Source organism: Crocuta crocuta, unplaced genomic scaffold (assembly GCF_008692635.1).
Source record: "Crocuta crocuta isolate KB4526 unplaced genomic scaffold, BGI_CrCroc_1.0 scaffold134, whole genome shotgun sequence".
Lineage (NCBI taxonomy): Eukaryota > Metazoa > Chordata > Mammalia > Carnivora > Hyaenidae > Crocuta > Crocuta crocuta.
The window spans coordinates 3504910-3526360 of NW_027530183.1; the positions used below are offsets into that span (position 1 = coordinate 3504910).

Below are 21451 nucleotides of genomic sequence, written 5' to 3' on the forward strand. Positions count from 1 at the left end.
CTGGGTAAGACACTGCAGTCTGATATGCAGATCCCTGCCACCCAGTGATCTCTCTGAAGAAATAAGAGCCGCTTTATGTGTGCTACACAGCTCCTTTTAGCAAAACCCCCTGAGATTTTGTGGCTCCCCATTTAATAGCAGTAAAACATAAATATCTTTGGGCAAAAAAAAATCCTGAATTGTTTCTACTCACTCAACAGATTCTGAGCATCTCCTAAGTGGTGGGTATGGCATACAGCAATGGTTCTCCAACTTTGTTATGGATCAGAATCATCTGGTAAAACACAGATACAGGGTCCTACCTCTCTGGTCTCTGATTTAGTAGATTTGGTGTGGGGTCTGAAAATATTTTATTTATTTTTGAGCATGAGAGCATGAGTGGGGGAGAGAAAGAGAGAGAGGGGAATAGGAGATCTTAAGTGGGTTCTGTGCTGACAGCAGCATGCCTGATGCAGGGCTCAAACTCACAACTGTGAGATTATGACCTGAGCCTATGTCAGATGCTCAACCAATTGAGCCACGCAGGTGCCCCTGAAAACTTGCTTTTCTAACAAGTTCCCATATGATGCTGATGCTGCTGGTTGGGAAACAACACTTTGAGAACCACCAGTAGAGAGCAGAGGGGATATAATAATGAGTAGGACAGACAGGACCCGTTCTATCTCAAACTTTCTACTTTGGTAAAAAGACAAGATAATGTGGTGAACAAGAGAGTACAATTAGGTATAAGATACAACTGTAGATCTACAGGAAAAGGTAGCCAGGCAATGAGGAGATGAGGCAAGAGCTGAGATGACCTGCAAGAGTATTCAGAGCTGACGGACAGTCATGTGCAAAGGCTAAGTAGAAAAAAAGCACTTAGCACATCCAAGACATTGAAGTAAATCCAGAATGGCTGAGATATAAAGCTTGAGATAAAGACTGCTCAGAGAGAAGGCTGGTGCATATACCCTCAAAGGTCTTGGTCAGGAGTCTAAGTTTCTTCAAAGGAAATGCAGAATCTAAATAATTTTTTTAATGTTTATTTACTTTTGAGAGAGAGAGAGAGAGAGAGAGAGAGAATCCAAAGCAGGCTCTGCACTGACGGCAGAGAGCCTGACCGTGGGGCTCGAACCCACGAATCACAAGATTATGACCTGAGCTGAAGTTGGATGCTAATCAACTGAGCTCCCCAGATGCCCTAAGAATCTGAAGAATTTTACACAGCAAAGGGATAATATAAAATATGGGTTTTCAAAAATGCACTGACTAGTTTAAATAATGAACTGGACAGAGACAAGACTGGAGGTAGGGAGATTATTAGAAAGTATTTGTAGCACTGGTCATTCATGATGGACTGGACAAGGAAGAAGCAGTGAAAACTAACAGAAATAGACAGATGGGAAAGATACTAAAGAATTAGAATCAACAGGAATTAATCACTGACTAGACTTAGGAGAGAGGGCCTGAAGTGAATGAAAAGTTAAGAATGACATCTTAGAGTTTTTCTTTTGCAAACTGGGGAAATAATGGTCCATTTATTTACAGGGAGCACACAAAAGAGGGGAAAGGTCTCAGTGTGTGAAAAAAATTAATTTAGTTTCAGATCTAGTGAGTCTGAGATGTCTGTGGGACATTCAGGTAGAGGTATCTAATATGTGGCTGTATATTTAAATTAAAGAGCTTTGTGTTAAAGATATATAAACCTGAAGGGCACCTGGGTAGCTTAGTTGGTTGGGCATTCAACTTTGGCTTGGGTCATGATCTTGCAGTTAGGGGGTTTAAGACCTGCATCAGGCTCTATGCTGACAGCTCAGAGCCTGGAGCCTGCTTCAGATTCTGTGTCTCCCTCTCTCTCCGCCCCTCCTCCACTTGCACTCTGTCTCTGTCTCTGTCTCTGTCTCTCTCTCTCAAAAAAATGAATAAGGATTAAAAAAAATGACATATAAACTTGGAAGCTATCAGCAGATAGTCATGGACTTTCAGCCTTTTACAAAGAATCTGATAAAAGCCAAGAGCTCTCTATCCAGAAAAATACATGTATTCATATTTTCTTGGCATATAATTAAAAAAATCTTAATAGCATCCTGAATCCATTCCTTTGACTTTGAAGGGTATCATGGGTTAAGATCCCAATATGTAAAACAATTGTACAAATTTACTTGGCCATAACTCTTCTTTTGTTTCAGTACTTCGTGGGAGGCAGTGCTCCTCCCACTCCAAATTATTTTGAAAGATCAAATCAGCAGGTCGGCATTTTCTAGTTTTAAAATTAACCTGTTCCCCTCTTACCCATTGCCTTCTACATCTCACCACACTTGACATATTTCAGAAGTACACTCAGCTAGTTTCTGATATATACCCTACTAGCTTAACCTATCTGACAACTTATTTTACTCTAAGGACTATAAGGCTTGGAACATTAGTTTAAATATACTTCAAACCATGAGTATCTGGAGGAGACCCACTCATTTTAAACTAGCCGCAAGGGTCTGCTGCAATGATATGTTTTAGGGTCTATTTTGGTCTCCTATGTCTCTCTTTCATGGTCTAAATTTCCATCATAAGAATTATTCAAATATAAAAGATCCTATATACTAAAAGACTAATATGATAAAATTATGTTACCTGACAAGAGTAACAATGCCATTAGCTCTGAATAATGTATTATCATAAATTAGTTTATTAGCTAGAGGAAAATAGTATGTTGAAGTGATGATACTTTAAAAAGAACTGAACTTGTATAGAGCTCCGTACCTATCACAATCATAACATCTGACACTTAAAAAGTTGTGCTACACATATAGGAGGATTCGGAGGAACTTGACGGAGGAACAAGGTGGAGAAGAAGGGGGGAAATGGTGGGGGAAAGGGAGAGAGGCAAACCATGAGAGACTCTTGAATGCTGACAAAAACTGAGGATTGATGGATGTGGGGGGGAGGAGGGATGGGCATGGAGGAGGGCACTTGTGGGGATGAGCACTGAGTGTTATGTGGAAACTAATTTGACAATAAACTATTTGTTAAAAAAAAAAAAAAGTTGTGCTACAAAATATAATGTTAAATTTACCATTTTAATCATTTTTAAGTGTACAGTTCAGCAGTGTTAGCATATTCACATTGTTGTATACCTGATCTCTCGAACTTTTTCATCTTGCAAAACTGAAACTCTATATATACTAAACACAAATTCCTCCTTCACCCTCTCATCAGCCTTGGGTAACTACGTTTCTAAGGTCTGACTAGTAGATATTTAACATGAGTATATCATAGAGTATTTGTCTTTTTGCGATTGGCTTATTCATTTAGCATAATGTCCAAAGGGTCACCCATGTTGTATCGTGTGATAGGATTTCCTTCTTTTAAAGGCTGCCTAATATTCATTGGATGTATATGCCACATTTCCTTTTTTTTTTTTTTTTTTTTTAATGTTGTTTATTTTTCAGAGAATGAGAGACAGAGCATGAGCAGGGGAGGGGCAGAAAGAGAAGGAGACACAGAATCTGAAGCAGGCTCCAAGGTCTGAGCTGTCAGCACAGAGTACAACATGGTTCTCAAATTCATTGAACCACAAGATCATGACCTGAGCCAAAGTCAGACACTAAAACGAACTGAGTCACCCATGCCACATTTACCCATGCCACATTTTCTTTATCCATTCATCCAGCACTGACATTTGAGTTGCTTCAACTTCCTGGGTATTAAGAATAATGCTGCAATGAACATGGGTATGCAAATATCTCTTCAAGATCTTGCTTTGAATTCCTTTGGATATATACCCAGAGGTGAGATTGTTGGATCACACAGGAAACTCCGTACTGTTTTCCACACTGGTTGCACCATTTTACATTTCTAAAAACAGTGCACAAATGTTCCACTTTCTCTGCATCCTTGTTAACACTATTTTCTGTTCTTTTGATAGTTGCTATCCTAGTGAGTGTGAGGTAGACATCTCCACAACCCCAGTGTTGAAAATTTTCAATTTAATTGTGTTACCACATTTTGGATTCTGGTACTAGACAGTCCTGGAGTTTCTTCTTCAGTGATCTGCATAGTGTCTGTCACATAACAAGTATACTAGTCAAATTTATGGATGAATGAATAAACAAATGAGAAGGGAGACAAGAAAGAATGCATTAATAAGATTTAATATACAGTAAGTATAGTATAACGTGGGTAAAGATATTTGGTCTTTTTATAAAAAAAGATTTAATTGATTTTTAATGCTTATTTATTTATTTTGAGACAGAGAGTAAGAGCATGTGCATGGGCAGGGAGAGGAGCATAGAGATAGAAGAGAGAATTCCAAACATGTTCTGTGCTATCAGCGCAGAGCTCAACACGGGGCTCACTCCCACAAACTGTGAGATCATGACCTGAGCTGAAATCAAGAGTTGGAACACTTAACCTACTAAGTCATCTAGGTGCCCCTAAAGATTGTATTTTTAAGTAACCTCTATACCAAATGCGGGGCTCCAACTTACAACCCCAAAAGCAAAAGTCACATAGTCTACCAACTGAGCCAGCAAGGCACTCCTGGTCTTTTTTGACAAGTTCAATTGAGGCTTCTGCTAAGGTTAGAGGAGCGAATTTCCAGTACTGTTCTTATAAAGATGACCCTTGATTTTCCAGAAGAACAGAGATAATAAGAGCCACAATTCCTGATATTTAGATTGCAAATTAGTGGCAATAAACACTTAAACTAAGATACCTTTAGTTTATCAGGGATATAGTACAAATCCCTGGAGCATATCAATACTCTTGAAGACAAATCACAACAAGAATTAAATTCAGCTTCCAATAACATCAAACTGATTTCAAAAGAACTGCCAAATTAAGTACATCATGTATCATACAAGCAGGAAGTGAACAATTACCAAGTAAAACAGAAAAGCCAGAGGATCAAAAAGCTTAGTGTGACCTGTATAAACCTGTCTAGTTTCTAAGGACACATGTTATCTTGAAAAGTAAAACTTTACGGCAAATAAATGAAAGTGCGTATGTATGTATGTATGTATGTATTTTTAAAAATTTTTCAATGTTTTTTATTAATTTCTGAGAGAGAGAGAGAGACAGCGTGAGGAGAGGGTCAGAGAGAGAGGGAGATACAGAATCTGAAGCAGGCTCCAGGCTCTGAGCTACCCATCAGCACAGAGCCCAACGCGGGGCTCGAACCCACGAACTGTGAGATCATGACCTGAGCCAAAGTCGGACGCTTAACTGACTGACCCACCCAGGTGCCCCAAAAGTGCGTATTTATAGAGCTGATAGTTGAGGTAAATTTTTTCATACAACTGTACATATATATTTTACAAAACAAGTTCCATTGAATGAAGAGAATATTTTTATGCATCAAGATCTTACTAAGCACTTACTATTATTCACAATACAGACAATACTGTGCTACGCATTGAGTTTTATTTTTAAAAAAAGTTTTATATACCATCAATAGAAAGCATATATTGAGTATTAGTGACATATTCTTAACTCATACAAGTTGTGAAATGCAGTTACCATCCTCTTTTTCAGTACGCCCCAACCCCATTAAAATCAGAATACTAGAATAGTGCTTTTGAATTTTAATTTTCATACCATAATGTCAAATTAGTAAGTTTCCATGAATTTATTGGCCATTACTGGTCAAATAAATGTAATATCTTTTGCTCAACCTCCCCAAAAGAATACTAGAATATAAGACTACTCCTCTGACCTTCACTTTATACTTATATTGCAAACAGGAATGGGATCAAGAAACTTGCCTTTCATTTTCTTTATACTTAGAATTGCACTGGAGCTTTGGAGGCATTAGGTAAAACAGAAGTTCAAATTAGATTCACAAATGAATCAATTTTACTTTACCATAGTAATGGCAACAATCCCACACTCATCCCATCTCAGCACTGGCTCCTAAAACTTAGCCTAGTTAACAGGGAGGCTTCAATCACTTTCTCAACCATGTGCTCTAACACTTGTACCTAAACACAAGGCAGTTTACTTGTTTGGGTATCCTGACATCACAGGGCAAAATGGGAAAGCCTTCAGCAAATTAGAAAGGCACTTGTGCACCTAAAATTTTTACTAAGCACTTTTTTCTTTTATTGTAGATTTTAAATGCCTTCCAGAAAGAATTCATGAGCAACTGTGCAAAACTTTTCATAATTAGAAACATCCCATTATAATTTAGTAGAAGTTTTTAAACCTAAGGCATCCATGGCTTTACTCTATTGCAGGGTTTCTTAATTTTTCTGAGATCCACCTGAGAGACTGATAAAGTTATGGACACCCTTCTCTGAAAGTGTTCAGACGCAAAACTTTGTTTGCCATTTCACTGGTTTGTAGATACCCTGGAGCTCAATTAAGATCTAGAGTTCTCAAGTGTTAAATAATTTGCACACACACTATGCCTATTTCCAATGTTCTAGTTACTCTCTATCTTTTAAAAGTTTATTATTAAAAAATCACAGACAGAATGTACAGAAGGAATGCATGCTATTTAAATAATAACAATAAATAACTATATATATGCTATTCAGCTTAATAAAACACTACTGGTACATTTGAATACCCTCATGATCTTTAACAATGACCAACACTCCCAAAACTCTTAAGCAATTCATGGAATAGATAAACCAGGTACATAAACCTAGATTTTATACCAAATCCATTCAGTCTTTTTTTAGAAACACAATGGCTCAAATCAAGATGCCTTCTCCTAGCTTAATCAATACACATGTGTGCATGCACACACACATACAAAAACACATGCTTTCTCCTTCTTTCCTTCTCTCTCCCTCTCTGAAAAGGGAAGTACTCATTGTTAGTGATAGAAAGATATATTAGTACAGTTCCTTATGAGAATTAGGCAATATATATCAAAATTTAAAATGCACATGCATTTTAAGTTTTACTACCAGGAAATTATTATGTTAATTTTTATATTTATGTGGAATAATGTAAGGGAAATGATATCCATATCCAGTTCTTAATTCTCCAAAGTTCCATATCTAAATTTTCACAGCCTGCTACATATAGCTACATAAGATATACATATATATATATGTATATATAAAATTTTTTTTCATAGCCTGTCAAGGCTATTTCATTTCTAATGAAATCAGATCTTCTGATGTCAATGCTATTGCCATCCTCAGACTGGATATTTCCATCATAAACTTTTCCTTCTTAATTGGTCCATGAAATGAATTGTCAAACTCTGAGTTTTGCTTCCATTGTATCCCTTTCATCCATGCCTTTATATTCCCAAGGCATTACATGATTTTTAGCACTTTCCCTAGATTATTAAAACTCTCTAGTTAGATTTTTATACAATTTTGTTATGTATGTATAGGTGTGTGTAATATGGATTTTGTATATTACATATATTCCTATATAATACAATTCCTATATAATCTTTCATCTTATCTAGTTATCCACGCTTGTCAAACTTACCCTCTAAAATCACAAGTCACATCATATCACTCCTGAAAACATGCCTCAGAAGAAAGTCTCAAGTACTGGTATTCAAAGTCTTCTTTATTCTGATTTAATAGGCTCCTTCTCTTCAACCATAGCCTTCCAGGTACCTAATGCTCTAGCATAGCTGGTCTAACCAAACAATCCCTTATCATGGCAGACAATTTTTTACCTCTTATCATTGCATATGCCAACAACCTTGAGTGGAATGCTCACTTCTACTTATTTTAACTTTTCTAAATTCTATTCATTCTTCATAGCCCAACACAAATGCTACCTTTTTTGTGATATCATTCTAAGCTAAAGATTAATTCCTCCTCTTCCAACATTCTAAAATAGTCTTCCCCTGTATATAGCATTTTTTTTAATCCACACATTACAGAGTATTTTTATACAGGATCAGTTCTCTAGTTATTTTTGCATCTTCCTCACAAGCACAGTTCTTTAAAAACAGGAGGCATTAAGTATTTTTAAACATGACTTAATAATGGCTCACCTTACTAATAAAAATATTGTTTCATAGATCTATAAATTTTTATAAAACTACTCGTACACAAAATAAAAATTCACTTCTTGTAATACATGATTATTTAAAATTCAATGGCTTTTTTTCAGAGAGTTGAGGGAAGGTAACCCAGGGTCTTTTACTTTCCCTACCATCACCCAAAATATATAAAAAAACAAAATCAAGCTAAAAACACTTCATAGTTACCTTTTCAACATCTGAGAGAGAAGTTAGTGATTGGTTTTGAAGAACCTCTGGTGCAGTGAACGCGCGAAGATCCTGATTGGAAATATTTTCATCTGTAAATGACACACTACCAGATGGCAGCAACAGCAGAGACCACGGAGAAATGATGAAACCAAGGGCAGCAGGATCAGCTATGCTTACTGGTTTGTAACCACATAGAATGAAAAGAAAAAAGAAAACTGCTTAAAATTATAATCAAAGTGAATGAAGACCATTTAAATGACTATCCCGGCCTATTCATATATGTGTCCATGTGCAGTGACATACACCAAATCAAGATGCTACAAAGAGGGTGGGTTTCATGCATATACTGCCACTAGCATTCTAGCAACAATACCTTGGTCTGGCTTAATCTTTTAAAACTTAGATGGTAAACCTTAGACAGCAGAAATTGAGAATTTTCCTTGCTAGTCATAAGAATTAAATGTGGTTCAAAAACTTTACTGCAGTGAAACAAATGTGCATAAGGGTCAAGTAGTTCTTAAACTTTGGAGGGGATCAAGGATTCTTTTGACGATTTGGTGAAAAGTATTGTCTCTTTCTCAGGGAAATTGAAAATAAATACTACACTGTATACAAAAGAGATTCATGGATCTCTTTATAGTCCTTTTAAGGACCCTCTGCTAAGATTCTCTAATTTAGACTATACTGTTGTCAAACATGAAAAATAATTTCTTTGATCATTCATCAGATTTGAAGTTTAACTATAATGAAAGTCTCTTGTTTTGCATCAAAATGTATTTTTTTCTGAATTCTAATTTTTGTCTTGTTTGTATTTGTTCATTATTTCACTAGAACTTCAGGTAGCTACTGTACTACCAAATGTGATCATTGGGGTCTCTAATATTTTTTTGTTTCAACATTTGCCTGTATAGGTGTCTAAGAGCTCATGTTTAAGAGTATTTAAAAAAAAAAAATTCCTTAAGAATGCCTGGGAGGCTCAGTCATTTGGGTTTCCAACTCTTGGTTTTGAATCAGGTCATGATCCCATGGTCTTGGGATTAAGCCCAGCATGAAGGTCCACACTGAGCAGGAGGCCTGCTTAAGATTCTCTCCTTCCCTTCTCCCCTCTTGGACACTTTCTCTCTCCAAAATAAAGAAAAAAATTGAAAGTTTTTTTGAAAAAATAATTCCTTAGATTTTAGCAGGCCTTCTCCCCAAAGTAAAGGTATATATTAAGCTCAACAAAATATACTTATTAGAGGGAATTTTATTTTGTCCTCCCATTTTAAAAGGAAGTTAATAAAAGTTTTAAGGTAACTGCTATGTGAACTGGATCACAGACTCCAGAAACTGCTATAGAGAGTCACAAAAGACCTGTGCCTGCCAATGCCGCTATCACCCAATCTGAACAGGTTGTACTGATATTTAAGTCAGAAATTACCAGTGTTTATGGCACAGTTTGTTAAACATACTATAGTACCTATACTCTCCTGGAAACAACTTTTATTAGAACTGAATCATTCATCCTTTCTGACTTTTTAACCTCTACTTATAGTCAAGATTCTGACCATCAAAAGAAAATTAAATAAAAAGTAAACTATTAAAATTCATTCCTTTTTTTGAAGACTGAAAGGACAACTATATGTTCTCCTGTATTTTTCATTGAGTCTAAAACAGGTCTTTAATAACTGTCAGGAGAGAAAAGTGTGCTTGAATGTATCCTTTGATCAGTCAGCACATCTTATGTTGCACCCACGCTGAGTTAAAGACCATGATCCTTACAGTCCAACCCAGTCACATATAACAGGCTACTAAAAACATGGCTTGTAATTCTTACGGTAAAATATGTTTTAATGAATCATCCAGCTGGTAAACCTAGGTATACTGTTGTCTTTCACAGCCACTTTACACATTTTCTGTTAAATGCTTCTTGTTGGATATTTCATGCACAAATATCACACAGTCAAACTAAAGAGAACTCAAACAAGGCGGAACAATATTTTCTTTGCCAAATGACGCTATCTGAAATACTGGTATTTTCCATGTCACAGATATTTATAAAACAGTCTACAATTAATTCCTTTCAAATTAGCAATAAAAGGGAATGAACACTATGAGACCAATAAGGAAGGCAACTCACTAGTATCTGGTATGATATACTGATGGCCTGGAACCACCTTAGTAACTGTAGGGGTGGTGCAGAACCTGTTAAAACCTGAATGTATTTTAAAGGGAGTGACAACAGCATTTCCTGACAAGCTGGATGTGAAGCAAGAGAGAGAAGAATCAGGATTACTCCTAGATTTTGGCCTCAGTAATGGGAAGGATGGAGTGTCATCAACCGAGGTAGAGAAGATTGCAGGACGACACAGGTTGAGAGATGGTGATAGGAATGGGATTTGCCATATTTAATATCTACTAGATCTGTATCAGGTAGGCAGGTGGATTTGGAATTTGGGAGAAAGGTCTGAACTGGACATACATTTGGGGAGTCACTGGCCTAATACACAGTATTTAAAATCTTGTGATTGGGTGATTTTTTTTCCCCCCAGGTTGTTCTTCTTTTGGGCATCTGTGCAAGCATGGTGCTATAATCTCCCTCTCACATTTCTTTCACTCATCACCCCCAATCACCACTCCTATATTTTAAATAATTCTTTTTTTATTAGCCTTTCCATACAGTTCCCCAGTTTCTAATCGTAAAGCTAAGAGAGGAAGCTGGGATTCTAACTCTGGTATCTAACTTCTGTCAGCCTTATTTGGGGGATAGAATTATAATTTCTAGTGTATCTGTTACCACTTGAATTTGTAAATAATTGGACACCACAGCTAACTCAAGAGGCATAAATGCCACTCAGAAATCTAAACGCTATGTTCTGTCCTAACATATTGGATACTGGTTTCCACTCAGACCAAAAAACAGCTTGCTACTCTCCTCCTTCTTATGCCAGACCATAGACTAACCCTATCCTTGACAGGGTAGCACAGAACAGAAACTGCAGAAGGTGAAAACAATCCATAATCGCTGAGCACTCTGAAATAAGAGATTTACTCATGAGCACAACAAAGGTCAGCAAAACTACTGTTATTCTGTCAAGAATATTATATTTCAAATTGTACTTTGTACAACAGGTTCGTGTTTATTTTTACTGTATATCTAAAGTTTACCATTACTGTAAACACTATTCACGTTTAACTATAATTTTCTCAACATGACAAGTCATTTGCTCAGAGAGTCCACAATATTACTGGGAAGGTAAAATGTATTTATTTATAAATAAAAGACAGAAAGCATAAAGTATCTGAGAAAAAAGAATACAAAGGGAGTTTTATTTTTTTATTATTTTTAAAAATTTATTTCTGAGAGAGAGAGAGAGACAGCATGAGCAGGGGAGGGTCAGAGAGAGAGGGAGACACAGAATACTAAGACAGGCTCCAGGCCCTGAGCTAGCTGTCAGCACAGAGCCCAACGCGGGGCTCGAACCCACGAGATGTGAGATCATGACCTGAGCCGAAGTAGGACACCCAACCAACTGAGCCACCCAGGCGCCCCACAAAGGGAGTTTTAGAGGACAGCATAATTACTCTAACTACAATGAAGAAAGAATTAATTTCTTTATTTTATATGTGGCTGTTTAATATGAGTAAGATTGACCATGGTTAGGGTAGAAATTCCAAAGGAAAGAAACAGCCAAAGCAAAGACATGTGTTCAGGAAATTATAAAGTTTATACAAGGAACAGCAAGAACTTTGGGCAGAGAAATGGTGGAGAGCAGTGAGAAACAGAATTACTAAGGCTGGTCATATTCTTGCTTGTTAGAAAACACATACACATAAAGGAATGACATGGATATTTTCATTGTTTTCAAAAGTGATTTTTAAATGTCTTGCAATAAAACTAAAGCAGCTGCAGCAACACACTACAGTGCTGTCAAATACCCAAAACACACACATATGACATTTAAGTATTAGAGTCTTTAGAAAATAGTCAAAGTACAAAATATATTTTTCAATACCTATAAAGGGGTATGTAACCTTCAAGTGAGGAGATCTAGAGTACTGGTTGAAATGAGTGTAATTCACTGTCCTGGTCTAACTACAAGGAAAGAATTTAAAGCAAATGTATTCAAAATCCTTCACAGAATGATAACAAAAGAATATTTAAAACTGGAATTCCAGAAGCTTGTAATTTGATGTCTTATAATGCTTTAGTTGTATGATGATTATCCTCAAGAATGCTATTATTATGAAACAGTAAATCTGATGTGAACTGATTCCAGGAGTCAAATGATTCTATTTATAGACTTTTACCAACATTCCACAGAAAAAGTTGTTTAAACAGAATTTCAAGCAGCTAGAGGTAGAGTCAGAAATAAGCAAAAATCTGATATGCAGAGAAGCATCTTACATGGAGCTTCTTTCCAATGTTCCTTTAAACTAAAACCCATATCCACACTTTTTTCTTCCCCGAGGGAGCTTACTTTCTATTGTCTCCTTTTTTTTTTTTTTTTTGCCTTCCAAGTATGGTATTAAAAGGGAAATGATCATAAATGGCAACACAGATGATAAGAGAACTAAATAAAAGTAACAGGAAATAATCTAAAGACTTAGAACAACACCATTTTGACCTGAAAAGCCCCTTTCCCTACTAAAGTACATATACAGAAATTGTAGTCCTACTATTCTGTATGTTCTATTAGAGTGACTGGCAAAAATCTAGGCAGAGGTCACTGCTCCAAACTCCAAAGAATTTGATGAAGTCACTCTATAATACAGAATTTTCTAAAAAATTCAGTTCATGTGTGTATACAAATATAGACATTGCTAGATAAATCATTTGGTATAATGCACAAATAGAAAACATTAATTGGTTTAGAATTTTTGAATATTTTCTTGATTAGTAAAACTTTGTGATAAATTATTTAAGATTCACTGGAAAATAGTCTATCCTACAGATCAATTCCCAATTAAAAATTTGATACCTCATAAATTTTGTTAATACTTTTTAAAATCCAGTTTCTCTAATATGAATCAGGATAAAGCAACAATACTATTTTGAAAAAAATGTGTAAATAATGGGAATTAAGACATCTATATTGTGTACATTGATAATGATGGTGTCTTCAAAGACATTAATGTTTATATCATGTGTATATTATTGATATAGCCAATTGTTCAACAGCATTTAATAAATGCCTATAAGCCTTTGGTCCTCAAGAGTTTATATTCTGGTGTAATAGATCCCAGACCTTGCTAATCATCAAAATCTCTAAACTCAACCAGAAAATTTAGAAACATACCAGACAACTGTCAGCTTCATTTCATTCCTTTTAATATCTGACTTTACTAATTTAGGATGTAGTCTTATTTAAGAGAGGAAGTATAGTATAATGGTTAGGAGTTCAGACTAAAGCCAGAATCCCTAGGTTAATATCTTAGGCTTGACATTTATATTTATACTGTGATATTAAATATGTTTCCTAGTCTCTCTGTGCCTCAGCTTCTTCATTTGAATAGGTAAGGTTGTTGTGAGGATTCATGGAAATAACCCTTAGAACTTTAACTGGCACATAGAAAGTACAATACAAAAGTAGTGGCTGTTATGCTCGTATTGGCAGCACATACACAAGAATGGTAGCTATTATTATTTAATAAGTCTTTTCTCTGAGGATACTAGATGTGGACAGTATATCTAATAAAAAGTCACTATTTAAAGTTCATCTCAGAGTGCCTGGTTGACTCATTCAGTTGAGCGCCTGGCTTTGGCTCAGGTAATGGGATCTCATGGTTTGTGAGTTCGAGCCTTGGATTAGGCTCTGTGCTGACAGCTCAGACCTGGAGCCTGCTTCAGATTCTGTGTCTCCCTCTATCTCTGCACCTCCTCTGCTCCTGCTCTGTCTCACTCTCTCAAAAATAAACATTAAAAAAATATTTTAAGTTCATCCTCAATCACCTATTAGCTTTTTTTTTTTCTCAAAAGGAAGAAAGAGCCTATATTAGAAGTGCTGTAAATTTCAGAAAAATAAAACAAAATTAGCTTTTTAGGATATTTTTGGCATCTCTTACCTAGAAGTCATACTAGAAATGCAGATGATTTAAGGTACATGGTATCCTAAAATATTACTTTTTCTTTAGTTCCTTGGGGGAATCTACCTTCTATAGCTTCTATTTATTGTATGGTATTCCTACTTAGCACAGATCTCAAATTTAGAAAAACTAGTTTAAAACTTTATAATCAATCCAGTTTGTACTTACTGAGTAAACTACTCATGTGAAATTGATTACCTTTAGGTATGACATGAATTATTAGATGATATTTGAATGTACACATATCAACTAAGGCATCAGTGTACAGTTTTAGAAATTTTTATGTGTAATAGCAGTTTACAGCATGCCAGTAAAAGGAAATTGAGCAGAAAGGTCCTCCTAACTGATGTATTTTTATGAGCTCTCTTCACTAGAAGAGGAAAGAAGATATTTTTCTTTCTTAATGATGACATTTACTCACACAAGTACACACATTCTTTTTTCTTCTTTTGGTCTTAAATACTAAACACATGTAAGCCACCTATCCAAACCACAACCACTGGAATCTTGGTGTGGCATCTGATCAATTAGGCTTCTAGTAGTTTTGTTTTGTTATGTACATGCAAGATTCTTGAGGTAATTCCAAACCATGCATCTTGTTAACAAAACACCAGTGAGATCTGATTTTAACAAAGGTGGTATGTAGAGTCTATTAGCAAAACTTAAATTGGTTATGATTATTAGAGGCAACAGGGCTTATACGGCTAGACAATATGGATAGAAGGAAACTGGTCTTTAAGAATTTGCTCTCTTCTTCAGCAAACTTTCCTGGCCACCTGATCCAAACAGCATGGAAGAAATAGTACTCATTCCTATCAGATCTTTCATTCTTATCATATTCTGAGGAAGCTGCCCACTTCATTCTTTTCATATATTAAGTTCTTCTTTTTCAATTTTCTTTTAGGTGTTCACCTTTTCCACCAACTTTCTTTATGCTCATCAATAAAACCTGCATACCCAGGGTTCCTGGGTGGCTCAGTTGGTTGAGATTCTGACTCTTGATTTTAGTTCAGGTCATGATCCTAGGGTTATGAGATCGAGCCCCAAGTCAGGCTCTGCACTGATAGTGTAGAGACTGTTTGGAATTCTTTCTCTCTGTCTCTCTCTCTTTCTCTCTCCCTCTGTCCCTCCCCTGCCTGCATGCTCTCTCAAAAAGTTTTAAAAAATTAAGAATACAAAAAAATCCCCCGCATATCCAAAAATTATATGTCAAAATACTGAAAAAAAAGTGCTTTTGTAACTGTTTTTACACATTTCGTCTAGAACATAAGTGGTTTAAGGATATGAACTATGAACTTCTTAATGTTCAAGTATAATGCTATTACAATAACATAATTGCAATACTTGAAAAAAATGAATTTGTTTACAATTCCAACTCCATACCACAGGTCTGCAATCTTTTTAAGGTGTCCTGATGCCCTACTCTGCTATGACAATAATTTATCAATTTACATTTTTCTGGTCACCCAAAAGGTTATATTGGAGCTTCATTACGGGAAAAGAAAAGAAAAACCGTCTAAAAAAAACCAATGTTTTCCTTAGAACTTTAAATTATTTACTGAGAGCTTACTCTGGATCTTTATTTTATTCTCCAGGCTTTATTATTTTCAGTTATTTTTTCCAACTATGATTCAAAGGAGGTATAATTTTTTGTTAATAGGAATATTGAAACAAACTCAAATTTATATGGTATCTGCCTTAGGAGGGTTGGGGTAAGTAAGCCTCCCGTCTCCTAAATCACAGGACTTTGGTGTGGATTCTGGAGGCAGGGCAAAGGACTCTAAGAGCTTCCTGGGGACTCGGGTATCCATAACAGGTGATCCGACACACACATGAGAACTACTCTCCGTAACAGTCGATAAAGTGATTATCATGGCTCAGCCAAGTTGCTTCTTGTGCTTGCCCTATTTCTTTTCTTTTCTTTTTTTTTTAAAATATTTTTTTATTATTTTTGAGAGTCAGAGAGAGACAACACGAGCAGGGGAAGCTCAGAGAGAGAGGGAGACACAGAATCCGAAGACAGGCTCCAGGCTCTGAGCTAGCTGTCAGCACAGAGCCTGATGCGGGGCTTGAACCCATGAGATGTGAGATCATGACCTGAGCCAAAGTCAGATGCTTAACCAACTGAGCCACCCAGGTGCCCCAGTGCTTGCCCCATTTCTATGTCGATTAACTGACAGTACGAACATCATGAGAGGACTCTGTATACCTTTATATTCTTCCCTAATGCTTAAAACTTTTTACAGCTGTATGCCACAAGTGAGGTATTTTTCAAGAGATATGGCAATCAGAAAGTGTTAACAAGTTACTATTTATCCAAATTATGATAAAGTCACTTTGTATTAGAAAGGCAGAATGGCTGTCAGAAATAACTTGAGACTGGAAGTGAGACCTAAATAGTTCTTTTCTATTCATAAGGAAATACTGAATAAATGGCACCAAGCTGAAGAGCTCACTGACTGTGCATCTAAAATTGCTTTACCCACCTAATAAAATTATCTCTGTTTTTCTTTCTTGTTCCCAAAGTAAAGCAAACTACAAATGAATTTCCCATGCATTTTGTTTCTTCTTCAGCACTTTCTATAAATGCAGTGAGTATCTATGTTCTATCTCCTCAAACCTTGCTGTAAGCATCCTGATCTCCTACCCTGTCTGATATACGTTAAGTGTCATTAAGCATACAGCTTGTACCTACTAAAGATCCTGGTACTCACAGCAATCTTTATTTCCCAAAGGAGGGTCCAAATGTCAAGAACAACACTATTTCCTATATACATTATTTTTTTACTCTTCCTAAAGACAAATTTGTTTGAAAATGGTTTCTTTCTTAAAATACAACAATCATACCCTATTTCACCACATCTTCAAGTAGTTGTAAAAATGTTCATCTTGAATTGTAAAGTCTGTTTAAAACCTTGATTATAATGCTCACTGACCAATTTTGAAACCAAGTACTAAGCTTCTTAAAGCACTGGCATTTCTACTGCCACCCAGCAACTTCATGACAGTCTCTGTAGATCACACAGTAGCTGCATTGTATTTTGCCATACTAAACTATAACAGAGGGCATTAGCAATGGAAATTAATTTTATAGTAAAGGCCATAATACAATAGCAGGTTTTATTTTTTTCTCCTCCTCAACACAAAGCTCCAAGTTCCTAAAACATATCTTCTTTCTCTCCTGCTATCTGCATAAAACTAGGGGGGAAATATTTTCAAAAATGAACTCAGCAATTTCTTTACTTTTGAAGACTTATAATTTATACAAAGACTATAAAACTAATAATATCAAGGGTGACTGGCATTTATTTTGTCTTTGGAGAACTGGATGAAAGGGTCAGTGAAGATTATTGCATATTTTCAGTTTCTAGAAGAAACGATTTCATTTACAAAAGGAAATATTAGGATACATTTCTTGTGGAAATGTTAAGAATGACTGATACACATCACCCCAAGAAGGTAAAAATCTTAACCTATTACTAAATGATATGAGACATAAAGTCCCCCTTTAATTTCTATATTTGAGAAAATAGAGAAGTAATTATAAAATGCTTTCTTTAAAAAGCTTAGTTATATAATGTTAAATCTTAGAATGTTGAGTAAAAGAAATCAGATATAAGAGTTTACACTGTATGATTCTACTTATATAATGTTTAAAATCAGGCAAAAATCTATCTATGTAACATGTCATAATAAAGATTATTCTTGGTAACCACGAATTATGTAGTAAAAGAAATAAACCTATACTTATATGGCTAATTAATATACAACAAAGAAGGCAAGAATATAACAATTGGTAAAAGACTGTCTCCTCAACAACTGGTGCTGAGAAAATTGGACAGCTACGTGCAAAAGAATGAAACTGGACCCTTTTCTTACACCATACACAAAAATAAATTCAAAACGGATTAAAGCCCTAAATGTGAGAAGTGAACCATAAAAATCCTAGAAGAGAATGCAGGGAATAATTTCTCTGACATAGCTGTAGCAACATTATTATAGGTATTTTTTCCAAGACAAGGGAAACAAAAGCAAAAATAAACTATTGGGACTACATCAAAATAAAAAGCTTTTGCATAGAAAAGGAAGCTATCAACAAAGCCAATCTACTGCAAAGAAGGCACTTGCAAATGATATAACCAATAACAAGTTAATATCCAAAATATAAAAAGAAATTATACAACTCAACACCAAAGAAAACCAAACAATCTTATTAAAAAATGGACAGAGGACCTGAGAAGACATTTTCTCAAAGAAGACATACCGATGCCCAACAGACAAATGAAAAGATGTTAAACATCACTAATCAACAGGAAAATGCAAATCAAAACCACAACAATATATCATCTTACACCTGTCAGAATGGTTAACATAAAAATAAAATAAATAACAAGTGTTGGTGACGATGTAGAGAAAAGGAAACCCCCACGCATTATTGGTGGGAATGTAAATTGGTGCAGCCACTGTGGAGAATACTATGGATGTTCCTCAAAAAATTAAAAATAGAAACACTATATGATCCAGTAATTCCACTACTGGGTATTTACCCAAAGAAAATGAATACACGAATTCAAAAAGATACAGGCACTCCTCTGTTTACTGCAGCACTAATTATAATAACCAACATATGGAGGTAACATAAGTGCCCACTGACAGCACGTGCACACACACACACCAGAATATAATCCAGCCACAAAAAGAATGAGATCTTGCCATTTGTGACAACATAAATGGACCTAGAGGGTATTATGCTAAGTGAAATATCTCAGAAAAAGAAAGATACCATATTATTTCACTCATATATGAAAACTAAAAAACAAATAAACAAAAAATAAGAAAGAATCAGATCTATAAATACAGAGAATAAACTGATGGCTGCCAGAAGGGAAGGAAGTGGAGGGCGGGCAAATGAGGGATGTTAAGTGGGAAATGCAGGCTTCCAGTTATGGAATGAGTAAGTCATGGGAATAAAAGGCATAGTATAGTTAATAATATTATAAGAGCACTGTATGGCAACAGGTGATAGCTACATTTGTGTTGAGCATAGCATAACATATAGAGAAGTTGAATCACTATGTTATATACCTGAAACTAATATTGTGTGTCAACTACAATCAAAAAGATTGGGGGCGGTGCCTGGGTGGCTCAGTTGGTTAAACATCTGACTTCAGCTCAGGTCATGATCCCACTGTTTGTGAGTTCAAACCCCACATCAGGCTCTCTGCTGTCAGCACAGAGCCTGCTTCGGATCCTCTGTCCCCCTGTCTCTCTCTGTCCCTCCCCACACATGATCGCTAGCTCTCTCTAAAATAAATAAACATTATATACAAATAATTGACTAGGAAAGCATGAGGAAGACTTATCAGGTGCTGGAAAGGTTCTATATCTTGATCTGGACGGTTGTTATATGGGTGTGTACTTTCATAAAATTCATCAGGCTGTACAATTAACAATAATGCTCCTTATTAAGTAGGTGAAGGGGATTAAGAGGCACAAACTTCTAGTTATAAAAAAGGAAAAGAATAACGCTCTTTACTATAGATATTTTATCTCAATATTTAAAGAAAAATCCTGTAACTATAAAATTTAAATAATGTATATTGTGAGTAAAATCATATTTATCACCCTAGGAGGAGGCTAGAAAGCATGACCTGTAGCAACTTTCCTTCATAAATGTATGACTTTAAGTTTATAAAATAGTCTATTGCATCTAAAGCCAAAAGGATTTCAAATCAAAACAGTGTATTGACTGTGTATTTTTGGGACAGGGGTGGTTACACTTGTTAACCAATGGACATTATTTATTTTAAAAATCCTAGATATTAATTTCATGTTTCATAGTTTGTTTCCAGGGAGAAAATGGGGTAATGTTGTCTAGTTCAAACACATTTAACTTGAAGGACCTGTTAATTGTGGCTTTATAAAGGCAGGGCAAGATGTAGCTTGTCAAAGACAAGTGATACACCCTGTTAATCAAGAAAATTATGATTGTAGATAATTAGGAATGTAAAAGAGACTAGTTAGGATTTGGTCTTTTAAAAGCTGCATAGACTATAGAAAGATTTACTCAAAAGCTTTTAATCCATAAGAACTTTCTGTATTTCCTATAAAGGCTTATAAAACCAGGAAATCAGTTTGAAGTTCAGTGCTTTGTCTCCCTTCTCATGCATGAGGTTCTACCAGATTGGAAGTTTTACATTTCTCTGTTTTTGTTTTGTGATTATCCTAAGAAATTTTAAGGATATTTGATCATGCAAGCTTTAAAGTCAATAAACCTACCATTCTGATAAGTCAAACTCTTAAACTGTTTTTGCTTCCTATCATCTACCCTAGTCTAAATGTTATTATTTTATTCACACTTTTAAATTTGACATCATTATTACTGGTGTTTTAAAACAGCCAATGCCTATTTAGAGTTATCTACCAGTTAATGAATTATTCTGCTTATCATTCCTTCTGGAAGTGTTCTTCCTTCTGGGCTTCATTTCCTTCTTCCTGAGATACATCTTTAAGTAGTTTCCTCAATAATGTTTTGTTGATGGTCAATATTCAGTTTTTATGTGAAAAGGCTCTTGTTTTGAACTCTTCCTTGAATCACAGTTTAGGAGGACATTAAATTCTATCTCCACATTCTAGTAAACTAGCTATTAGCCACATACAGCTTTTAAGAACTGAAAATGTGATTAACATAAGTGAGGAACTGAATTTTATATTAAATTTAAATTTTAAAATGAATATTTAATCATTAACGGGGAAACTTTTAAAAGTATGCTTGCAGGGCCCCTGGGTGAGTCCTTGCCTAAGCATCCAACTCTTGATTTTGCCTCTGGTCATGATCTTACAGTCATGAGATGGAACTCTATGCTCTGTGCTGACAATGCAGAACTTGCTTGGGATTTTCTCTCTTCCTATCTGCCCCTCCCCTATTTTCTCCTTCTCTCTCAAAAATAAATAAACTTGAAACAAACCAATAAAAGTATCCTTGCAACAATCTGAGTACATAAATGTTTGTTTTATCAATACGTTTTATAAAACCTAAATATTTTGGATGAAATTTAGAGCCTGAATTGAGATGGGCTGTGAGTGTAAAATAGATTTTCAATTAGCATAAAAAAGTGTATACTTTATTAATATTTTTATATTGATTACATATTAGAATAGTTTGATATACTAGATAAAATAAAATATATTAAAATTAATTTCATCTATTTCTATTTT

At 35.4% G+C, this 21451-nt stretch overlaps 1 protein-coding gene across 9 annotated transcripts in view; it reads right to left on the reverse strand.

Annotated features, from left to right (window-relative positions):
- PTPN13 (protein tyrosine phosphatase non-receptor type 13) overlaps positions 1-21451 on the reverse strand; it is a 199399-nt gene that overhangs the window by 121557 nt on the left and 56391 nt on the right. For all 9 annotated transcript variants that reach the window (XM_077765150.1, XM_077765152.1, XM_077765151.1 and 6 more), the window contains exon 3: positions 8165-8343. In XM_077765150.1, the coding sequence (XP_077621276.1) occupies positions 8165-8343 (179 nt within the window). The remainder of the gene's footprint in view (positions 1-8164; positions 8344-21451) is intronic.